The sequence below is a fragment of the Myiozetetes cayanensis genome, unplaced genomic scaffold, assembly GCF_022539395.1.
Source record: "Myiozetetes cayanensis isolate MyiCay16 unplaced genomic scaffold, myiCay2020 scf1, whole genome shotgun sequence".
In the NCBI taxonomy this organism is placed as follows: Eukaryota; Metazoa; Chordata; class Aves; order Passeriformes; family Tyrannidae; genus Myiozetetes; species Myiozetetes cayanensis.
Genome location: NW_026086604.1, coordinates 66,036,135 through 66,058,995, shown reverse-complemented (window position 1 = coordinate 66,058,995; position 22,861 = coordinate 66,036,135). Strand labels below are relative to the sequence as shown.

The following is a 22,861-nucleotide window of genomic DNA, read 5'->3' as shown; positions in this document are numbered from 1 at the left end:
ATCATCGTCTGTTGCTATTAGAATGGAATAATTAGAAAATACAGAATACAGAGGGTCTTAATTTTAGCATCATGTTGTTCCTTATATATTAGAAGTTACTGAATACTAGACAAACAGTATTCCTGCTGAGGGATTTTGCTTATGTGGATTCTCTGAAAGAAATGCAACAGATGAATGCCAAGATTATAATAACCTTCCAGGAGAGCACAGGCTGAATGGGACAACCAGAAAAGGTCTTGAATTGAAGGCAGGGGGAGTGTGTTGGTTATTTTTAACACCAAGAAAAGAAACCACAGACAATTAGCAAAAAGGAAAGTATAACTAGTGTTTGCACGGTTGGTTTGCTGTCATATAATTTATTGGTGTACAGAGCAGTGTTTTTTGTGTGTGCACGTCATTCTGCCACTTGCATCATGTACTTCTCCTTCAGTCCTCAAAAAAACACCCCCATACAGATTTATATTTGCACCACATGATGTTGCATTAACATTGGGAGCTAGAATGCATGTTGAGGGTAAATTGTCACCATCATTCATTTTTATTTTATTTGATTTCCTGCTACACGCTATTGGTGATTAATGCATTTGTAACTTGCACTGCTTGTTTTTATTGAGTGTTATGGCTGGTAGCATGCTATAAAGCAAGGCAATTTAAGAAAAAGTTACAAATACTGAATGTTGCATATGTTCATCCTTACTGTACTAAGGAGATGAAGTTTATTTTATTTAGTTTTATATATTTTCCCAATTTTACTCCCCAGTTTTCTTGTTTGGCACCTTAAGAGTCTCAGTGGAATAATTTCAACCTAAAAAACGTGGATATTTTTCCACCAATTCTGATAGTCAGAAACATCCAAACACGCGTTTTGTTTCAGTGCAATATTGCTTTTAGAGCAAATAAGCTGGATTTTTCCACCATTAGGATTTCAGAGCTGGGTAGGGAGCAAGTATGTCTTCTATGATGATTATTTTAACATATTTCTCCTGGAAGCATAAAAAAAAATTGCAGCATGGATTGGAGCTGCACAATCCATTTGGAGAATACATTTAGAGCAGGTGTACAGGGCAACTTCAGGCAGCCAGAATATGGCAAAGCTATCAACACGTGGGTAGATAGGACATCTCTACTAAACTCCTGGCAGTATCTGTAGGCATTGGAGGGCAGCACCTGGAAGCCTGTCAAATGAACCATAAGGAGAGAGCATATGGATGGGGCAGCTTCCAGCAGCTGCAGACAGATGGCCAGGACAGAACCAGAACAGGGGCCTGAAATCTACGTACTTCAGTGGGATCTGTGCATGAGTGTTTTTTCAGACCTACCAAAATTATTGGAAAGGCCATAGGAAGTAATGAGCATGTGGGCAGGGCACTTCATCTGGAAGTGGTCAGATTATTGGATATCAGCCAATGGCTGGCAGGATTAATATAGACTTTGTGCCATGGCCTCTATTCTATTATCTGATTTCCTTATGCTTCATAATGAATTAAAATCTCAATTTTACTGTCCTTAGGAGGTGTTCTGAATCTGACTTCATAGACAGAGAAATTGGAGCATTAACTTTCTTAAACCAGTTATAGAAAAGCTGAAATAGAGCCATGGACAAAAGTCAGATTATTTGCACCCCAAGCAGTTGCTTTGAACATGGGCCACCATTTTCCCAAGCAAGAATGAAACTGCACAGGGAAAACACTTCCTTGTTTCTGTGCATAGGATGCTCCAAAGACTCTGCAATACTACTGTTAAATGATGTGTGATATTCCTCTGCAGAATTCAGAACCTGAAGTCTAAGGGAAAGTGTGTTCATCTACTAGCAAAACAATAAGGGATTTTCAAAGTCAGATTTATTCTATTTGTGCTGAAGTATCCTGTGGCCATCCACTATCTACTGGTCTTAAGAAGGAAATAGATTCTGTCTATGGAACTTTGTCTCACACTGTGAAATGTCTCAGTATTGTTAGCCAATATAAAAATGTGGACTTACTGAGTTGAAGTGTTTTCTCATATAAAACAATTGGTTTCACTAAAGTAATCAAGTCTTGTAAGACTTATTCTTGTAAAACTTGGGGTATGGCATTTAGAGGAAATGAAGGCAGTCCCATAACTGCAAATGGAACTTAGTATTTTTTTCAGAGCAGCTACTTACTCCTTTGTAATTTTAGTGGAGAATGTTTTATGGAGTGTGCATTTACAGGAAAGGAGAAACAACAATAACCGAGACATCTCTAAGGTCACTCCACAAAGGAATTGCAGGTGAACCCTTCTCTGATAAGAGCAGCTTCTTTAGCACTTGAGGAAGCAAGCAGGCCAACCCAAGTGCACATGGCAGCCAGCAGGAGACCTTCTGAACATACAGGTAGCTGAGCAAGGTTCAAATACTGCCCAAAGCATGACTGGTGAGAGTATCTCTGCAGATGGGGAAGCACTAGAGCATGAGAGCACAGTGAGGCCAATGCAGCTCCAGTTGTAGACTAAGGAACCATGACACAGAAAGTCAGAGGAGGACTGTAGAGGTGGGGAACAAAGAAGGATCATTTCTGACTGCATCAAGAAAGAACCAGTTCCCTACTGTTTATCACTCTGCGCTAGCTCTTACCATCACAAGGAAAGGGAGGAAAAGATTGGAATGGGGGTAGACAAAGACAGGAGTTCAGAGGAAGAGGAATCCTATCAAGAGGAACTGAAGGGTGATAAGAACCAAGACCTTAAGCAATGCCCGAGCAATTGAACCAAGGGGTCTTGGGTAGGCATAGCATCTTCAGAATTACTGTGTGCGTCCTCAAGAGACACTTTTATCTCACAGCTCCAAATAGGAAGCAGAGAAAATAAAGGAGGATGTGGTTGCCTAATCAATTACCCTAACAAGGGATTAGATGTGGGCCCAGAGGGATGTTTATTCTCTCTGAAGGCTTATAGGACTGGATAGTTGAGGCCTTATCAGCAGGATACATCATCTTGTGTCTGCTTTAAAGTATTAAAGGAAATGTCCATGTCCCTCTATAGCATTATAAGTTCTTAGCCCTGCTTTTCAGAAGGGAACAGCTTGCTGTCCTTTATAACCTCCCACTCAAAAGAGGGCTGTCACCAACATCTGATCACATCACAGCAGATCAGGTTTGCTAGCACTTAACGTGACCAAGTCTTGAATATGTCGGAAGATGGAGATTAGACTGTCTCTCAAAACAACCAAATCTTTACATGTTCATTGAGAGACTTAATTACTGTCTCTTTTAGTGAAGAAGTTATACAGCTTCTCTGGGATATTTCATTCTTCTGAAAAGTCCTCACTTTTTTTTTTCCAACAATACATTTTTACAGATTAAATTCTCGCAGAAAAAAAAAGAAGTAGGAAAATTACTCAAAAATTGATCCTGAAAACCATGTTCGGTTTTTCTGCTCCTGATTAATCCAACTGCAAATAAAACTCTGCTTATTTAAAAACCTCAGCTTTGTCATTTGTTTTAATGGGTGCAGGGAGTGGAGCTAAACCTTGAGAAAAATGTTAAGAATAGTATATGCAAGTGAAAAGAGATTACCTCTCCTATTGAATCTGACAATCCTAGTTTAGGTTTTAAGAACTCTGTGTGTATAAGAATTGCAGTTTAAAAAAAATATGTGTATATATATATATGTTCCTGTTACTTATTAAGGTATCATGCTTCTTAACATCTCAGGCACACCTTCTTTGCTATTGTTGCTTTTCAATATGTTGCTTCCCTGGCTCTTTGCCTTCTCCACCAGCAGAAGTCTGCAGAGAGGGGACAAAATCTGGTCTCTTATGTCTCTTGCCACCTGTAAGGTTAGCATGTAGTGTTTTCTCTGGTGTGAAAATGGACCCAGTAGATACATGACTGAACGTCTGAGCTCATTTCAAATAGGCCACCACCAAGCATTCACTGAGATTTGTATTTTTTAACTTCTTTAGAAGTTCTCACTAATATCACCACAATGGATTATATGGAAATGCAAGTGATGGACACGTGTCTAGTTTGCTGGCTTTTTCTTCTGATAGTGTTTGCTGACGGATTTGATCTTTGCACTGCTTTTTAAGGGAAGTGCTACTGGACTTAGCTCACTATTTATAAGTGATTTGAGTTAAGAGGTGGATTGTTTGATGTTATCCCTAGAGAGAGAGAGAGAGAGAGGCTGTCAAAATGAGTGTCAACATACTCTGTTTCATTGTAGAAGTGCTTAGATTTTGATACTCCTTGAACTCAAAAGAGCAGCCTAAGTCAGTATATTGCTCTTTAATCTTTGTTATGTATTAGATTCTGATGAGTTACTTTACTGATAAAGTTCTTTCTGGTATGTGTGGAATATTCCTTGTTAGAAGAGTATCCAGAGTTCTTTCGAACGTTCTAATTTTCTCAAGCATTTCTTACATCTCCCCTGACTTTTTCTTATTGAATCTTCAGCATAGCTTCATGATGACAAAGGTGCAATAAGTATTAGCAGTTCTGGCCACATTTTACTCAGCTTCTTTCTCCATCTGAACTGCTGCAGTTGACCTTTATGGTTATTGCATGACAGCCTTTGTTTTTAGAGAGAAACATATAAAATTTGTACAAAATTATGATTATTCATGTATTAATTGGTGACATTTGTATGTATGTATGATTGCAGCATGGCAAGCTGAGAGTCTTTCATGCTACCTGTACCATATTAATTCCAGGAACTCCTGAAGGATTCCTAAGCTTCCATCTCAGTTATATTAAAATCTTGGTTTTACTTTAAAATGCTCTTGTACTGTGCCTACACATTGACAGCTGTGGTGAGAAACATACCACTGGGATTTGAAGTGTTTGCCAACTTCTTGACAACCTGCTATAATTTTGATTCTCTCCTAAGCAGTGTCCAGGGTACAGTCCTAGGTAAGGTACATTTAGAGAAACAAGACATATGCAGGAGTGCTTGCATATCTAATTTTAGACTATTAGATGCTCTCCGTGTAGAAGAGGGAGAAAGTTAAGTCTTCTAATTGGGAGTGTTTTAGAACATCTTTGAGTGATGATGGACTGTAGATTAAATATATTATGTGTACATTTGCTTTATATAAATGTATTATATATGCACATCCAGTTATTTAGCTAACTACACATTAGAAAACAATTGTGAAAGTGTAGAAGCATAGCTCCAGTGAAGTCAGTGACAAAAAAATTATTTGCAGTTTTTTACCCTTAAATTATATGAAATTAGGTGAAATAGCATGTTACTGAAGATGCCTTACTGAAAGCTAGTTTAAAAACATATGTGTTATTGTGAAGATAGGCTCAAGTATTGTTAGAAATCACTATTCTTTGTGTGGGTTTCTCAGAAAATAGGATAGTCATGCAACATAAAGCAGCCTTAGGAAAGCATTGTGACCTTTGTTATTTTGACTTTGGAATATTATAAGAAAAAATAGTTAACAGAGGGACAAAACAAGTATGACTTGATCGTTATAGTTCAGCCACCTAGCACAAGATTTAGTATGTAGAGAATTTGGGAAGTATGCAGAACTAACATGCATGCCCATTTTTGCCATTCTTTGCATGGCCATTTCAGTTTTCAGAAAATTGTGAGCTGCTTGATGTGAATATGTGTGGATGTTCTTCAGTTTCTTTGAAGCATGCAGAGAATATTTGCATGTGAAAACCTGCTGTTATAGCTAAAAACCCTAAAGGTGAATGAATTAGTTTCACTCTCAGTGATAACACAGGAAAAAAGAAACCAAATGTACTATCAACGGTGTTTGCTGTGTGCCAACTGATAAAAAGCTCATCGTGTGCCATATGCCAACCAACTGGAAACTGAATCTGTGCCATATGCCAAGCAACTGGAAACTTTGTGCAGTTTTGAAGTGGCTATTCTGAAGTAAATGTGCATGAAAAAACATATGTTTTTTGTCAGCTAAATGTGTGACAGTGCCATTTCAAGACTGTGACATTCAACTGTGTTATAAAAACTAATATTTTTATTTTTTTCGTTGAAGTGTTCCTCATCAGGTGAAAAAAGAATTCTTCCAGAACCCACAGAAAATTCAAAAGCCACAATCTACCTCCTTTCTGTTTTTCAAAAGATATCTTCTTTTCTGGCTCTGTCTAGGCACTGAGTTGTCAATCTCGTGCTCAGGTGGGATGCCCATTTTCTACTGGTTTGTTGAAATCCTTGTGTGAGTCCAACACTGCAGCTGTGGAAGTATGTATAAAAATAGTGGGCTGGCTCCAGACAGCAAGTGAGGGAGTTTGCCAGGCCACTTACACGTGCAATGCTGTTGTCGCACAACATTCATCAGTCTGGTGTTCCCAATGCTGTGGACTTGCTTTTTATTTTCTTTCCATAAGGCGCTTGTACAACTCTCATGTAACTCTCACTTAGAGGGCTGAGCCTGAGACGACTCCGTTGTTAAGTGAATCTCTTTCTCCCATTGTTCTCTCCGCCAGTGAGTGCCAGTGAACCCGAACCAGAGACAGAGACAGAACCAGAACCAGAACCAGAGCAGGAGGCTAAGGCTGAGGCCCAGCAGGGAACGGAGACATCCAAGGAAATAGAGGCTGCAGAGGTGGGACCAGAGAGTGAGGTGGAGCAAGGACCAGAGAGAGAGCCAGAAGAAAGTGCAATACTCAGTGAAAAAGAGAGGCAGAATGAGGAAGTGAATGAAAAAGACAACTGCTCTGCATCCAGTATATCCTCAGCAAGCAGCACTTTAGAGAGGGAAGAGAGAGAGGACAAGTTAACCAGTGACAATGAAACTGGTAAAGTGAAACTTTTTCAATAATGAAGGGTTTCTGGTGGAAAAAAAATGTTAAATTAGCAACTCTTATCTTGTGTTAATTACCTAATAAACCTTTGCACCTATATAAGACTTTCTTCACCTTGGCCAAGTCTTGTCTACTCTCTGCTTGGACATCCACAGACTTTATTGCATCTCTAGCTCCCATAGAATTTAGTTGGATTTTCTACACATAAATCAATGAAACAAGGGGCTGTGCTAACATGATTTATTCTGAAATGCCAAATACCTTTTCCTATCCTTTTAGTGGAAGAGGAAGAGCAGTGAGGGCTGGGATGTTTGCTCCTTTCCTTGAATTCTTCTGTCATGGTTAGGCTCAGCTTCAGATGGCTGAGAGAGATACACAGGAGCTGCTGAAGATAAGTCTGGTCTGCTGCCATCTTTAGCTCATGTGGACGAGGCACATAAAAGATTAGTTGTAAAAGAATGTCTGTAAAAAATTAGTTCTGTACTGATGAGGGATTCTGGTCAGATATAGCATCAGATACCTCTAAATGTACAACCTGGAAAACACCTTAAGAACCAACTTTCTGTCTGGAGAGATAATGATAACCTGAGTTTGTCATGCAGCCCAGGCAGGGAGGGAATAAAAGGCAGGTTTTGACTTTTTTGATCATTCTTTTCCCTTTTTAATAGGGAGGTAAAGGAATGTAATGTAATTAGGGCATTTGGTTCCCAAGTTTTCCTCAGACTCAACAATGGAGTGCCTTGTCCTAAGTTCTCAAAGTTCTAGATAAGAAAACAAGATGCACTTCATTATGTGAAATAGTCTTGCTCTTTCCTGCAAGAAGAGGGATAACTCTGAATCACAAGGCATACCTCACAGAGGATAAACTGTCAGACTGAACTGGTTATGTTTAAACCTGTCACTTTTTTTTCTGGGAAGCATTCGTGAATTTTGTCCTAAATTTAGGACCTAATTTCTTTTCAATCAGGACCAATATTAAGTTATTTAATTATACTAATTTAGAATTAGTCAATTGTACTCATAAAAGATGCAGATGGGTATATCTGTGGGAAAGGCAGGGGAGGTATGAGAGATGAAGGATGTTGTTACACTGTGGTGTAGTCAAAGATAGTCCAAGTGCAAATAAGGGAGAACAGGTTGCAAGTTTTTTTCTCCTCATTTTGTCTGTTACCAACCTGTTACCACTCTAATTTAAAGTCCCTATGTACTTTTGGTTAAATGCTAAGAAATTTACTCTGTTATTCAAAATTCAAGATCTTAAGATTGCCCTACATTACCAGTAGACCAAAGATTTATTCTGTAGTGCTATGCAGGAGGTCTCATGTAGTGAATTGTTTGCTCTCTAGTAGGCCAGGAGACTTGGAAAGCAAACAAGAACACTTTCTCCAGCAGTTCTGACATTCCCAACAAGCAGTTTGCCATTTATGAGGTGGCTCGTTGGTTCTGCACAGATACATTAAGGATGAAGGAATAAAGCCCTTGGTGGGGGCTCCTCCTTCATTAACCATCCTGTCGAATTTGGCTTCCAACAGGCTTGTTCCTCCAATGGTATTTGTGGAGAGGAGGGCAGAAGAGGCCACCAAGGTAGCAAGAGTCTTCACAGCAGTGAACATCGATCAGCTAGGACAGATGGAGTTGGACTTGGGGAACCAAATTAGAGATTGTGTCTGGGGGAATTTTGATGAGCAGTTTTGCAAAGAGATTAAATCTTGGGGGATTCCCATCTAGTGATGTGGGATTTGTAGAAAGGATCTTGGGAGCAATCATGAACATATTTGAAAGAAAAGCTAGGAGTAGGGGGAAACTGTCTGTGAGGGCACAGCTGGGTAAAAGCTATAGTGTGGGGAAGGAGTTGTCTAGTCATGTTGTCTAGTCAAACTACCTCAGAGACAAATCTAAGAAATTACCTCAGGTGGCAAGTGTTGATAAGAAAGCAATCCCATGGATAAAGTCTGAAGAAAAATGAGCAGGTAGTGGAAGCATTCAAGCCACCTGCAGGAAAGTAGGTTGTATCCATTGTTGAAAAAAAGTCTTTTTTTACCTGGGGTTAAACCTCTGAACTCATTTTAAAATGGTTTAGTGGTTGATCTGAATAGAGGTGAGAGTCATTGCTGTCCATACACTTTGTGCTGTGAGGCCCTACGTTTTACCGTGGTGTTATTTTAAAGGAGTTGGGGACCGGGGTGGGGGAGGGGGAAGTTGTGGATCCCTGGATGTAGATCTTACCAAGAGGTCACCTTCTCACAGCACAGGACTAGATGATGTGGTAAAAAAGCCACTCCGTTGACAAAAGAAGTTGTAAAATATGTTTAAAATACTGAAGTATTTAAAAAGTGGGAGCATACATAGAGAAACAAAGATATAATGGAAGCTTAAGAAAAAGAGTAACTGACAGGTATAAAGGAAAATCTTTAACCGCAAGGACCCAAGAGGAAGGCAGGCTAGCAATAAAACCAAAATGATAAAAATTAAAGAAACGGTGTTTATGAAAAATGCATTAATAAAATGTGTAAAGACTATGGGGAACAGAAGGAATTCCATACAAGAAATACAGTAAGTGTGAAGAATTATTTTTGTTCATGTTTAATCACTTCAACTGATGCTCATTGGAAAACGAAGCACCATAATTTTTAGACACATTATCCATATTGGTTAGCAGTATTATAGTCAGGGAAATGTAGTCACAGAGACACTTACATCATATATTTTTACAGTTTGACCACTATAATTTGTTATTTATGGTGCTGTCTCAAACATGGTATTTTGCATATTATTGGTGAGAAAAGCCATAGTCAGAAAGATGAAGCTTTATTACAGTGACATGTTAAATGATTGTGATGTGGGAAGGCCATTAGTCTTTCAACACCATTCCATAACAGAGGGGTACCAGTGGCTGATTTGAAAATATTCTATGAAGTTTCTCGTATTATAAACAACTTCAGAAATCCTACTCATGCTTATACTCTCTGAGTTAGCCTGAGAGCTGTACCCTGGGTATGCAGACTCCTTTGGAATTCCAATATTCTGCGTTGTAAAGGTGGCCCAGGTACCCAGCCAGGGGGTCTGAGGACCAGCTAGGTCTGAAAGCTGTCCTACCCTAGCCAGCAGGGTGGGAGGAGAAGTAAGCAGCTACATGTCGACCTTGACATCAGGCAGGGAAGATCTCTTTCATCTGGAAATTTTCTTGGGGTGGTTACAGTTTATGGCCAGATGAAGAGTATGATGATAAGCCATTTTGTGTCAGTGTTATAATATTTAAGCCCCATTCTAGAATACTAAAGGTTATGAGAATTTATGCATTGTGTAAAATGAGCTGGGGTATTAAGTACAAAGTGAAACCTGACAGATTTCAGGGGAAACCTGAACATTCAAATCCTGAGAGTTATACAGTCCCTCACAAGCTACACATTATTCTCTACTCCCATTCCTTTTTCGAGAATTACTTCCAACCCCTCAAGATCAAGCCATATTTCAGCACTGTCACTTATTTCAAAATTTTCACCGTAACTTCCTGCCCATTTTCAGATTAATTGTACATGTGTCCTCCAAAATTTTTTTTTGGTGGGTTGAAGAGTGTTCTTGGTGCTCTGACTTCTTTCCCTTGACTCTTCCCATCTCTGTGTGTGTGATTGCAGGTCCATGGTCACAGACCATTCAGGATGCTGGTGTGAATGAGCAGTGCAGCAACATCCTCAACAACAAGCGGTTTATGTTGGACATGCTGTATGCGCATAACAAAAAGCCCAAGGATGAAGAGGAAAAGGAGCTGGAGGCGAAGGAGGAAAAGAAGGAGACGGAGGAAAGTGAGGAGTCACTTACTAGCCTAGCCAGCAGGATCTCTATTCTTCAGGCCACCAAGCAGGCCAAAGATGAAAGTGTCAAAAAGATGGAGATTGGAAATCTGGACAACCAAGGCAGTGTGAAAGCCTTTGCGGAAAAATTCAACAGTGGTGAGCTGGCTAAGGGGACAGCTGGGCCTGAAGATGAAATCAGTGAACAGGTCCCTGAGAAAACACCAGCACAGCCAAAGAAGGAATCTGATTACATCTGGGATCAGCTCATGGCTAATCCTAGAGAACTTAAAATCAAAGACATGGATTTTACAGACTTGGGGGAGGAGGATGATGTAGATGTGTTGGACATGGATATGGGTCCTGGGGACTCCCTTGTTCCCCCTCCTCCACCTCCACCTTCTTTTCTGGGTTTGCCTCCTCCACCACCTCCCCCATTGTTTGGATGTCCACCTCCACCTCCACCCTCTGCTAATTTATTGGCTCCTCCTCCACTCTTCAGCACTCCTCAGGGTTTAGGGTCACCCCAGGTTTCTAGGGGTCAGCCAGCATTTATAAAGAAGAAGAAAACCATCCGTCTGTTTTGGAATGAGGTACGGCCATTTGAGTGGCAGTGTAAAAATAACAAACGCTGCAGAGAATTCCTGTGGTCGAAACTGGAACCCATTAAGGTGGACACTTCCAAACTGGAGCATCTCTTTGAGTCTAAATCCAAGGAACTGCCTGTCACAAAGGTACAGCTTGTATTCAGTTTGCTATTATTCTGCTATTGTATTGGTATTCATTCTGACTTAGATCTAGATGATTTATGTTGTTTATATAAAAACAGTGGAAATTACTGGATGTGTTTCTAGGTTGGCCTATGACAGAAGATATTCCATGGCCTGATGCTAGGACTTGAGCCTAGGGTGGTGCTTGTGCCAAGCTGCCCTCCTGTTTCAGGTCTACCAGTTGTGGGATATCATTTCAGTGGCAAATACCAACCAATTTTACATTAGCTTGTCCATAGCTGAGTGCCAAACTAGGTATTGGACTCTGAAATGTTTTCTATTGCATTCATGTGAAGGTCACAGCATGGTGACTCATAACTGTGTATTTGACAGTTCTTCACTTGGTAATATTTTCCTAATCATTATGTGGAAAGGTTAGAATATCAAACTGGATCTGCTGCATAGAGTCTACACGTGTGCTCTGTTCTGAAGGATCGAATTATCAGCTGGACCACGTTTACAGCTAAACTCTGCAGGGGTTTTTGATTTTTGTTTTATACTTGTGAACAGGCCTATTTTAAATCCTTAATTTATGCAATGTGGCAATTTTAGGATAGAAGCTGGCACAGGAAATACCTCTGTAGCTAGGATTCCCTCTTCCTCAGTATTGTTATAAAATAAATTCACAAAGGCTGGTGACATGGCTGTTCAACATTAGAATCAACAACAAAAGGAAGCTTTTTATAGTTACATTTGGTAGGAATTTGAAGTAGCATTAAAAAAGTTATTAGCTCGAACATTTGTTTTTCATGGCTACATAAAGTCTTTTTCTTCTAAGGAGAATAATCGGTATCAGGGAAACAATGTTTTTTCCTGGTTAAAATGATAGTAAAACATGTTCATCTCTCTTAAAATAAATAAATCGCTTGTGTGTTTTCTCTGTGCGTCTATATATTTTATAGTGATATAAAAAACCAGCACCTTGAATATTTTACTTCTCTTTAGCTAGAGAAAGTTGTTGTATCTGTTACGTATCATAGATACTATTGTTTACTCTTAGTCTGGAGAGTCTGGATAATCTCACAGTAGAAGTTCTCAGGTCACTTGTCTGTGTTATTAACTCAAAATTTTCTAATACTCATTCTTGATCTTCTTGACCAAGTAGAAACGTTGCAATTTCAACAATCAAGCCCCTAAGTACCTAGCAAACAACAGGTACAGAAAGAAATGGCTTGTGTAGATCCTGCCATCACTGTTCTTAGCTGAATTTTTTTGTGACACAGATACATGTAGATCTGAATTGTATGGTGTAGCAGCCTTAAAACCCCATTCAGCTGATTGTTCATTTGGCCAATGCTGAGATTAATTTCTCTCTCTTAATTCCCTTTCTGCTGAGGAAGGAATGCTGGTGACGTCGTGGCGTGCTGCTCCTCATCTCTCTCCCCGTAAATACAAATCTGCCACAGATGGTTTATAGATGGAAGGAATGAGAGCATTTTCTTAGATCCATAAAACATTTAATTCCTTGAATTGAATGTGGAATGATGACATATTTGCCATTTCCAAAATTTAGCTTTGTGCTAAATGCCAGTATTGTAATGGATCGCTCTGGCTGATTCTTAATCTTTTATTCTCGCACAAAATTTTGATAAAATGTCAAATTGTTGGAATTATGACTTGTTTACTTTTCCAGTCACTCATTGTGCACGTTCCCAAACTACCCTTGGCCATTTTCCCTCCCTCACACTTGCTTCTCAAACCTGCCTGATGTTTTGGCACAGCTTTTGGCTCCTGGCTGGAGGATGAGTGAGCAGGTTTCTTTGAAATTAGTGCAAGTCTGAGGAATGATTTAGATGACTGCTTTCTTCTTGGAGACTAATAACTGCTCTCTGCATGAGACACTGTACTTTTGGCACTCTTTCCACCCTGTCCCATAACACAGACATAGAACTCTCATTGTCTCTGTAGAGAAGACAATGGGGACCAAGGATTTCTGTAGTAGAAGTCTATACACACTTCTGAAACTTCTGCCTGGTTTTGGTGAACACCAGAAAATCTTACAGAGTAGGAGATGGTCCTCAGATCAAGTGAGAGTAGAAATAATTAAGCAGACCTGAATCCATAAAAGACTTGAGGTTTGGTACAAAGATTGCACTCAAATTAGGATAGCTCTCGCTTTTTCCAGACTTCTTGGTTTATTTCCAGGGATTACATTCCCCGTTGTGTCTAGTTTCTCCTGTCCAATGGCTGCAATCCAAAACAGGTTTATTCTATAATATCGTAAAGTCTGACTCACAGCTCAGTTGGTTCAGCTGAAAAAAAGAGTCCAGAGCAACAAATCAAAAGTCAGATCTCCAGATTTCATAGCAAGAGATGGAAGTAGGTGCATTGAACAGGAACAGTCCAGAAGGATGAAAAGAAAGGCAAAAGTCAGGGGTGTAAGGGGGGGCTTGGCTCTTTCTTGAGCATATGCTCTTTCATACAGCTGTAACCAATTTTACTCCAGTTTCTAATCCTTCACTGTGATTTCCACAACACGCAGCTATAAACAGCTACTTCCTGGCTCATGAGAAGTTTTTCATTAAACACAACAGACTGTAATAAAATAAAGTGGATTTTAAATTGTAGGATATAATACAGGATTTGGGGGGTTGGGGCTGGGAGGGGAGATTCTTGCTTTTAGGAAAAGTTATGCCACACTAGGCAACTTACACATTGATTATAGTTAGTGGACCACCTTTAGTTGCAGAATGTTTATTTTCTAGAACAGAGGACCATGACATTATATTTGTGAATAGAAAGCAAGTGATCAACTAACCCCTCCAAGCCAATCTAGTATTTCCTTTCTTCTCACTCCACCAACCACACAGATATTTTGGCAAAGTACTTCAAAGTGTTTACTCTTCTGTGAATACAAATTAAAACATGCAGACACACCTGAATCAGATGTTTGTTGTTTCACACTTCTGCCCAGGTGTTATTCAGCCCTTCTGCCATACACTTGGTTCTGCATTAAAGTATTATTTTGCTGATTCATGTATATCCTGTGGCATACAGTAGTGCCTCATGTGCCACAGACATAAAAACTTGTAGGGGGGAAAAAATTAAGGAATCTGTTTTCATGTACACATGTATACACATGCTTAGACACATATTCCTTTGAAAGGATTTGTTGCAATTTGAATGAATGCCAAGACAAGTCATAAACATGGACCAGAAATTTCTGAAAAAGATTACATGCATGTATCCTGGAAAAAGTCAGTCAGCTGAGCAATTCCATTTAATATCTCCAGAACTAAATTCTTGCTAATAGAGATAGAAATAATTAAAAAAAAAAATGCCATCTCACTAGTATTGATCACTGAAATTTTCTGTACTACTGATGCAGACTTCTCAAGTTTAAAGGCAGGAGATATTTCTGACTTGATGCTCATATATGATCATTTACTTATATTACCACTTGAAAAGTTATTTAAATTTTTCTGCTTCCTGTATTAATTACAGCAAAGAGGCATGTTTTAGACTATGTACTCGTCAGACTGCAGATCACCTTCTGTGGGATGGTAACAGTTTTTAAATCTATCTGGACTGCCCAATCTTCAACAGAAGCAAGAGAGTCTGGCCAGTTAGGTCTTGTGAATGTCTAAATTGACTGTAATTGTTAATATATTGCAAAAATGTTTGTTTCCCACAAATTATATCACCTGATTTGTATTTTATATTTTTTTTTGCATTTACATTGAATAATATAGTATTCAGAAGTTAGGGGGTTATGTTTCATACTGACACATTAAAATATTAAGTGCACTAGTTCACTGTTCCCTCAAGCATTTGAAGTCATTCTTTGTTAATGAATTTATATAGCACAGATTGAAGTCACCTATTACTGTAATAAAAATTAATACTTGTAGCTTATTTTAACAGACACTTACACACATGCAATTTCTTTGCAGACAAAAAGCAATTCTTTTCCTAGTGGTCAGGTAGTAAATTTCATAGTAGTAAAATCTTTCTCTTTTATTTATTTGGAAAGGATTTCTTTGGAACTCAGCCGTCATCCCCAGAATGGGTTTAAAATCTCTTCTACCTCTGTTTTTGAAAGGGGTTACTTACCCCAAAATTTTATATCCCGTGTGCAGTTATAGCTCTGGAAAATACCTACGTGCATACATCCCCTGTACAGCTCATCTGTCTGTCATAAGCCTTTGCTAAGGACCAAGCACACTGTTGTGATCACCATCACCCCAGTGGTCAGTCATGTATCCCCCAAATGAATATGTCTCGCTTGTCAAACTTTGGAGCCTAAAAACAGAGCTGCACATTTGAGGCTTACTTACCCATACCACTTGTGGGAAGCCTAAATTTAACTCCTTTCCCCAGGCCTTTTCCCTTCTGCGTAAATTCTTTAGAGCTGTGTAATTCTGTGGAGCAAAGGACAAGGTAAAAATTGGTGGTTTAAAAAGGCTTAGTGCAATACAAACTCAAGAGGAAGCAGTCTCTGGTGAACCCTGTTTGTTTTTAATGTGGTCTTGGCCACTAACTGTGGTCCTGAAAATGTTATTAATGGCTCAAGAAGAAAAAAACTACTGATTTAAAAGAGAAACTGCATTTCACATCCTTCAGGTAGCTCCCCAAGAAAAAGAGGAGTCTCTTACTCAAAGAAATAAAAGTTCAGGAAGGCATCAGAGATACTTCTAAGATGTCAAGAAGAGAGCAGTTCTGACAGAACTGACATAGAAACATTAAAAGCAAATGTTATCTCTGCTCTCCAGAATTTATCCTTTTTACTGCAAAATTGTTGTTTCTTTTTAGGTTTAAAAAAAACCCAAACTCTCTTATTACTTTCACAGATCATACACATGTGGTAGTCCGCAACTCCTGTAAATCGCAGTTGCTTTCAGTCCCATCTGCTCACAGAAGTTGCATCATACCATGTTAATTGTTCTGGTATGATGAAAGGTCTGTGGTGCCACACAGGTGCTAAGCAGGGACTGGTGGGCAAACCTCTCCCTGTGCAAGTAAGGAACTGAGCTATGCCATAAAAAGGTATCTTTGTAATGATACAGCTGCATTCCCCATTATGGGCTGACCCACAGCTGGAGGTACTTTGATGAAATCATTTACTAGCTTAGTTCTTTCAGTTCAGAAACAGCACAAAGGCCTAGCAATAGGGTGTTTCTTGTCTCAGTGGCTGTGATGCAGACTCAAAGAAAGTAAGAACAAAGCTTCATGGTCTAAAAAACAATCCTGAGCAGTAAGAGTCTCCTCCTGGGCTTTCCCCAAATGCATGGATGGTTCCCTATTCTGAAGAGTTGTATGGGCTGCCATAATGCAGCCTGGAAAGAGGAGTTGCTTAATCTCTGCCCCACTGAGGAGCACCTGTGGTTGCTGCTGCTGGAACTACAAACCACAGCTAGGTAACAGTGTCTGCAGGGAGATCACAGTCACATCTCTGCAGCCTGCACTGCAGGTTGATATATAGCAAAGCATCTCTGGACTTGCTTGCAACAGTGTGCAGGACTTCTCCCTACATTCCTCTGCTTGCAAGCATTCCTCAGCCCATCTCTGATAGGGCGAAGGAGGAAGAACCAGAGAAAACGTGTTTACAAAGTTCACATATACGGAGAGGGAGGAAAAAGCCCTGAATATGAGGAGCACAGTCCTCTCATCTTTCAGCTGCCTGATATACAACATACATAGTTACCAAAGAGACGCCTTCTAGCATGGGATAATGAGAGAAAGAGAGGCATGCTGAGACATAAAAGCAAAGACCACATTCAACACTACATTATGCCATATATAAATGGCTGGTGAGTCACCTTGCGTAGTTGGTTCACATTTCGCCAATATAAGGTGGGGAGAAAGAGGAAGAAATTCCTTGAGTCTACTCTAGAATGGAATTTAAAGCATGTGTTGATAGTTCTTCGTGATTTTGTTTTTATTTATACTGGAGAGTGTAAGATCCAAAGATATGTTTAGTTCCAATTAAAACTCAGGAAAAAACAGAAGGGTTGAAATTGTCCTGCACCTGTGAAGGACCTGTCCGACATATCATGAGCAACAAGGTAGAATAACTTTCCCCTGGCAGCCAGAGGTCAGAAAACCATGCCAGTGCCTCCAGGAAGGCCCCTATGGCTGCTTTGCCATTGCCCGAGGTGGATTCATAACACAGGAGAGTGTTGGCAGGCAGGTAAGAACTACCCTGTCTGTTTCCCAGCCAACCCCACACATGAGAGAGGGACAGCGGCCAGTCCAGGCTGATGCATCCAACAGGGAATTGAGCTCTAGAGCACACCAGCTTCCCAGCTGCTGCCCCACCAGCCCTGTGCTGGCCAGTCCTGCTGCACAGCAGAGCTCTCGACTGGCAGAGACAGTTTCAGGTGTTTTTCAGACCAACTCCTGCCCCAAACTGCCGTTGTGGGGACTCCAGTGTCTTAGGCTAGATCTGCTTTGAATGGCAGCATTCAGATCTCTGGTTGAATCCTGGCAGCTCATGTTGATTCCAGCAAGGATGTGGTAGAAGAATTCAGCTTGTTTTGGTGACTACAAATCAATTCGATTTGCATCCAGTGTCAGCTTCCTTGAGTAGGGGAAGTCATTAGTGAGAGGAGTGACTTTTTCTTTATAAAACAGATCAGAGGAATAACGCTCTTGTCCTCTTCTTTACCAAGAAAACTGCTGCAGATGGGAAGCGACAGGAGATCATTGTATTGGACTCAAAACGAAGCAATGCAATTAATATTGGCTTGACTGTGTTGCCCCCTCCTCGCACTATCAAGACTGCTATTTTGAACTTTGACGAATATGCCTTAAACAAGGAAGGAATAGAGGTAAGAAAGAATAGTTGATGTCTTCAAATCTGCATTTTCAATACTTTTTTATTTTTTTCCATGTTGCGCATGGTGCAAGACAGACTTGTCATGGAAGAGGGAGAAGGGGATGTATTATGTCATGTCTGAGTGTTGAAATTTGTCAGATCAGTGCCTTGGGCTCAGAAGCATGTAGTATCCACCTGAGGTTGGGCATGCTCCATGGATGTTGATTATCTGCTTTGTTTGTATCTAAGTTTGAGTAGCAATGCTGTTAATTCCTGTCAAGATTTTCAGAATATTATCTCAAGCTAGACTTAAATACTGTGAAGCAGCAAGAACAGGCAGCGAGTTACTAGGGCTGATGCAACTGGTACAGAATTTAATAAATTTCATGCCCAGCTAGCTGTTGGAGTCATTCTAGATTGTATATCTCATTGAAAACAAATACAGTGACTAGTTCTGCTCAAAATAGCATTTCTGTGTTACTGTTGTTTGAAGAAAAGCAGTTGGTATAAAGATTACAGATGATGTAATTTTTACCGTTACATGTTTGACTTTGCAGATATTCCTACCGAGATCCAAGATGAGCTCTGTTTATTATTTTTTTTATCAAAACATTTGTCTTCTATGAAGTGTAAAAGAAGCCTGCTGCTCCCCTGTTTGTTTTTTTCATTATAGTTGTATTCATTTCAAATTTTATTTTTTCTTTTCAATAAACCTGTATCATCTAGTAAGAGTAATCTGCACAACTACAAATCTCAACCAGTGACTGAGCTGAAGAGATCATATATTGATTCACAGTCACCTTTTAGGGGTTTGGCACCATATTTCATGATTTCCACCTTTCCACCTTCACTGTGTTGACTACAGAAGAAAATGAAAAAAAGCCTGCTGGAATGGCAATGAAATTGCCAACAATACATGCAAAAGAAATACTTAAGGCAAAATATCGTTCCAGCTAGAAGGCAAGGCCTTATTTATCCTTATTAGAATATAGTTTCTTCCCAAAGCTCTTTTACTTATTTGCTATAATCATGCTTCACTCGTATTATGAAAGTGACAGATCAGTCTAGAAAGGTAATTTTTCATGACCCAGCCTATGTACTCATCACTGCAGTTGTCAGTACTAAGCTTTAAAGTGTTGGAGAAGTACCCCTCCAGCCAAACCCAGCTCTCAGACCGCCACTCAGTGCTGTAGGCAAGGTTTCCATACAAAGTACAACATAAAATGCCTGATAAGAAAGAACACATCTTCATTAACACCCATGTATTGTCTCCTTTGAATTATGTCCTTCTCTGGCTTGCTTAGCAGAAGTTCAGATGATCTGCACAGCCCACCCTTTCCACTGCCAACATTTGTCACTGGGCTGTCCATCTGCCAACCACCTGTGGTGTCCACATTTGTGAGTGCCTTATACCACCACACCCTCCTCTGGGTGGCCTTCCCATTAGCTGCCTGGAACCCATAATTTCATTTAAAATATATATATTCAGATAGCTTTCAAACTGAAGAATTAAAGAAATCAGGAAATTATACCCTGGGCTAGTATACTTGCCCAGTACTAAAGAAAATGGGTTTTCTGAGGTCTATGTCCACAGCTTTGTGCTAAGATTATGAATAATCCTAATGTAACCATTCTGGTGTTTGAAATCAAGAGATAGGGCAAGTGGAGCAAAGCCTGGGTACATTGCACTTTCAGAGATGAAGCCTTCATTGGCTGGGAAGGATGATGTCCATGAAGAAAAGAGCTTTTTTTCCTCAATATTCTATATTTATTCACTTATCAGGTGAAACCCTGCACTGAATTCAGTCTCCCTTTTCCAATCCTCAAGTTACCAATTTTTTTTATAGTATGTTGTTAAGAGTCAGACAAATGTTTATAGTGATATAGAGCTGGATTAAGATATGCAAAATTGGCCAGGAAGCACACAGGTCAATACAGAAATGCATTGTTTTGAGTCCCACTGTTTTTGGCAGAGCCCTGCCTCAATTTCCCATACTACCCCTTTGGTCTACAGGGCAGACAATCTTGGTTAGCTGTTTCTCATCTCTGCATCTGTCTGTTCACTGGCTTAGCCTTTGAGTTAGCTTAGAAGGAAGAGATGTTGTCTGTTCAGTCTAGATTTTCAGAAAATCTTCTGGTTCATATCTGTGGTTCCTAAATATTGGGAGATAATTGGTAGTGATGATGAATAAATCAATAATGATGTAAGAATCGTCTTCATATATAAAAAACCAAAGATAATAAAACATATTATTTGCTGTATAAAGTAATTGATAGCTTATCTATGGGTTGAATGAGGCAGGACTCATAGGCAAAAAAGTTCTGCAGTTGGTTTAATTTAAAAGTTGTATCACAGTGGATACTCAAAAGCATTTCTGCTTGATTAACTGTCTAGAAGAGATGTCACATCTAGTAAGCAGAAGAGAGAGATGTAAAGAAAGCAGGAAAAGAGATGTAATGTGTGCAGTGACAACATAACATTCACTGCTAAAATTTCAGAGAAGCTATAATTTAGGGTCATCTTCAGCTTTTATCAGATCCAACACAGAGCAGAGCACCAACAGCGTAAAAAAAGTCACCTGAGCCATCTTTTGCCTTGACTGTGAGCTCTGTGCTATGTCCTTCACTGAAGAGCATCGGCACTGTGATGTTAGTGTGTATGTGGCTTTAGTTCTGCACCTTGCTGGATCAAATGGTATCTTAAAAGTGACTTTAGCGATTCCTTTAAGGACAGTGGATTAAAGTAGTGCTGACAGTAGTTCTAGCAGCAGAGCAGTGATGCAGCAGGCTGCAGGCTCCAAGACTGTGATAGCCCAATTCATCATCAAGTCCATAGTGACCCAGTAAACCCTCCACTACTGTCCTACATTCTGCTGAATGCTGCTGTGCTTGTGACGTTAAGCTCATTGGTAACCCATAGTTTACTTTTTAACTTTAAATGTGTAACTAAGTAGAAAAAATTCTCCAGTTATTTTAAAGCCCTCTACACCTAAGTATGTTACGTAAGTATTTTTAGGCCATGTGTTTAAAGAGGCTAGGTACCCCTGAGCTGTGAAAAAAGGCAGAAAATAGAAGCATGACGCTATAAAGGCAGATGTAGTCCACTTAGTATGCAAAGCAGGCACTGTTAAAGACGTATTTTCAAAGGAATGCACATTGTGTGTTTGCAAGCAAGCGTCAGTCCAGCTAAAAAAGATTTTACCACCTTACATTTGCCAAAGTGTTTGTGTTTTCCTTTCTTTGAAAGCTTGGCATTCATTGTGTTCAAACAGCTTGGAGCTCGCTGCAGAATAAAGAACAGCCTCCTTAGCGTGGATGAGGTCTTTCTGTGAGCTAAGCAAAAGAGGCGAACTTAAAATCCTGGCCCCTAATTTTTATGTATCATGGGCAACTGCAAGAGTGGAGTACAACAAAGCAGTCCTTGGTGCTTGTCTTTAGCAAAGATAATGAGTGGATCACTCTGTAAAGGGCTACTCAGTAAGGGAACATGGATTAAAATCAAATTTAGCAGACTAAAATGAGGGTTATGCTGTGAGGTTTGCTTTGTACTTTATAATATAGCTTTGTGATGCTATGCAATATTCATTGCATTATAGGTATAGCTTTTAGTAAAAACTATTTGAAATTTAAAAATCTCTCCAGGTATGCTAAGCCCTCCATACTTATATTAAGTAATTTGAATTCTAGGTGTCTGGAGTGTCTAGGTAGCCCTGAGATGTAAAAAGGGGTATGAAATGAAAGCTTGGTGTTAAAAAGGCAGATGGTGACATGTATAAACAAAAATCAAAATGTGATTTTTGGAAACAAATATGGTATTTACCTTTTTATTCTTTTATTATTATGATCATTGATACGGTATATTGGCGTTTGCAGTTTCCAATTTGTTTAGCTTATGCTTTGTGAAAGTGTGATGGGATGTTTCAAATCCCATGCTAGCTTGTGTGACCTGAAACAGCACCTTTTTTTACAAGTCTAGACAGAAGACAGAATGGCCTCAATGGTGCCTTGCTGGCTGGACACTCACAGTCAGACTACCGCTGCCCTTATCAGTTTCAGACTCTATTTAAAGAAAAAACACCACTCTTTCTCTCCTTGCAGCAAACCTAAACATCTTCTGCAGCTTCTGTGACCAGCAATGGCACATTCATATGTTTCAGTAGATAACTGAGGAAGTGGAGTGGTATGACTGAGGCAATGGTGTCAGTTCCTGATTTACAGGGATGGCCATCAGAGTTTAGATATAGCCCCTTCTCAGAACTACATTATTTTTGGAAGAGTTGAAACAAAATTAGTGCAGGCAACCTCACTTATTGTGAATTTTGACCTTCAGATGCTGTTATAATTTCTGAGATTCTCAACAGGTAAGGAAACCAGCAATGAGTCTCATTAACAACTACCTGGGAAGCTGAAGTGTGAGAGAGCCTTTTAGGGGTTGAATTGTCTGCTGAGACCTGTCAAATATCTGATGAAATACCCACTAATACATTTTTGGTTATACAGCTTACTCATTTGTGGACTTCAAGCCACAGAGGCTTTGGACCCAACAACAACCAGATATCTGGGTTACTAATTTTTTTCAGGCTATTTTCACCTGTAAGATCAGTTGAAACCAAATATGAAAGCCAAGACACCCTTGCAACCTCATCATCACTGAGAAGCCCCAGTATCTCATGAAAGAGATAACTTATAACTTAAGCACCTAATTTCCTCAGAGGCTCTGGGCTATTCACAGTTGCTGGTTAGGTGCTTCCTTGCATCCCATACTGAGGCCCATGACACTCAGCCATAGGGAGTTCATAAATTTTG

At 39.7% G+C, this 22,861-nt stretch overlaps 1 protein-coding gene and 1 long non-coding RNA gene across 10 annotated transcripts in view; both read left to right on the top strand.

Annotated features, from left to right (window-relative positions):
- The window catches only part of LOC126635861 (uncharacterized), a 1,135,091-nt gene that overhangs the window by 944,811 nt on the left and 167,419 nt on the right, over positions 1-22,861 (top strand). The window lies entirely within an intron of this gene.
- FHOD3 (formin homology 2 domain containing 3) overlaps positions 1-22,861 on the top strand; it is a 387,674-nt gene that overhangs the window by 311,524 nt on the left and 53,289 nt on the right. For 8 of the 9 annotated variants that reach the window (XM_050307337.1, XM_050307309.1, XM_050307347.1 and 5 more), the window contains 3 exons: positions 6,420-6,731; positions 10,373-11,262; positions 17,910-18,068. In XM_050307337.1, the coding sequence (XP_050163294.1) occupies positions 6,420-6,731; positions 10,373-11,262; positions 17,910-18,068 (1,361 nt within the window). The remainder of the gene's footprint in view (positions 1-6,419; positions 6,732-10,372; positions 11,263-17,909; positions 18,069-22,861) is intronic. The other variant, XM_050307354.1, reaches the window with a different exon arrangement.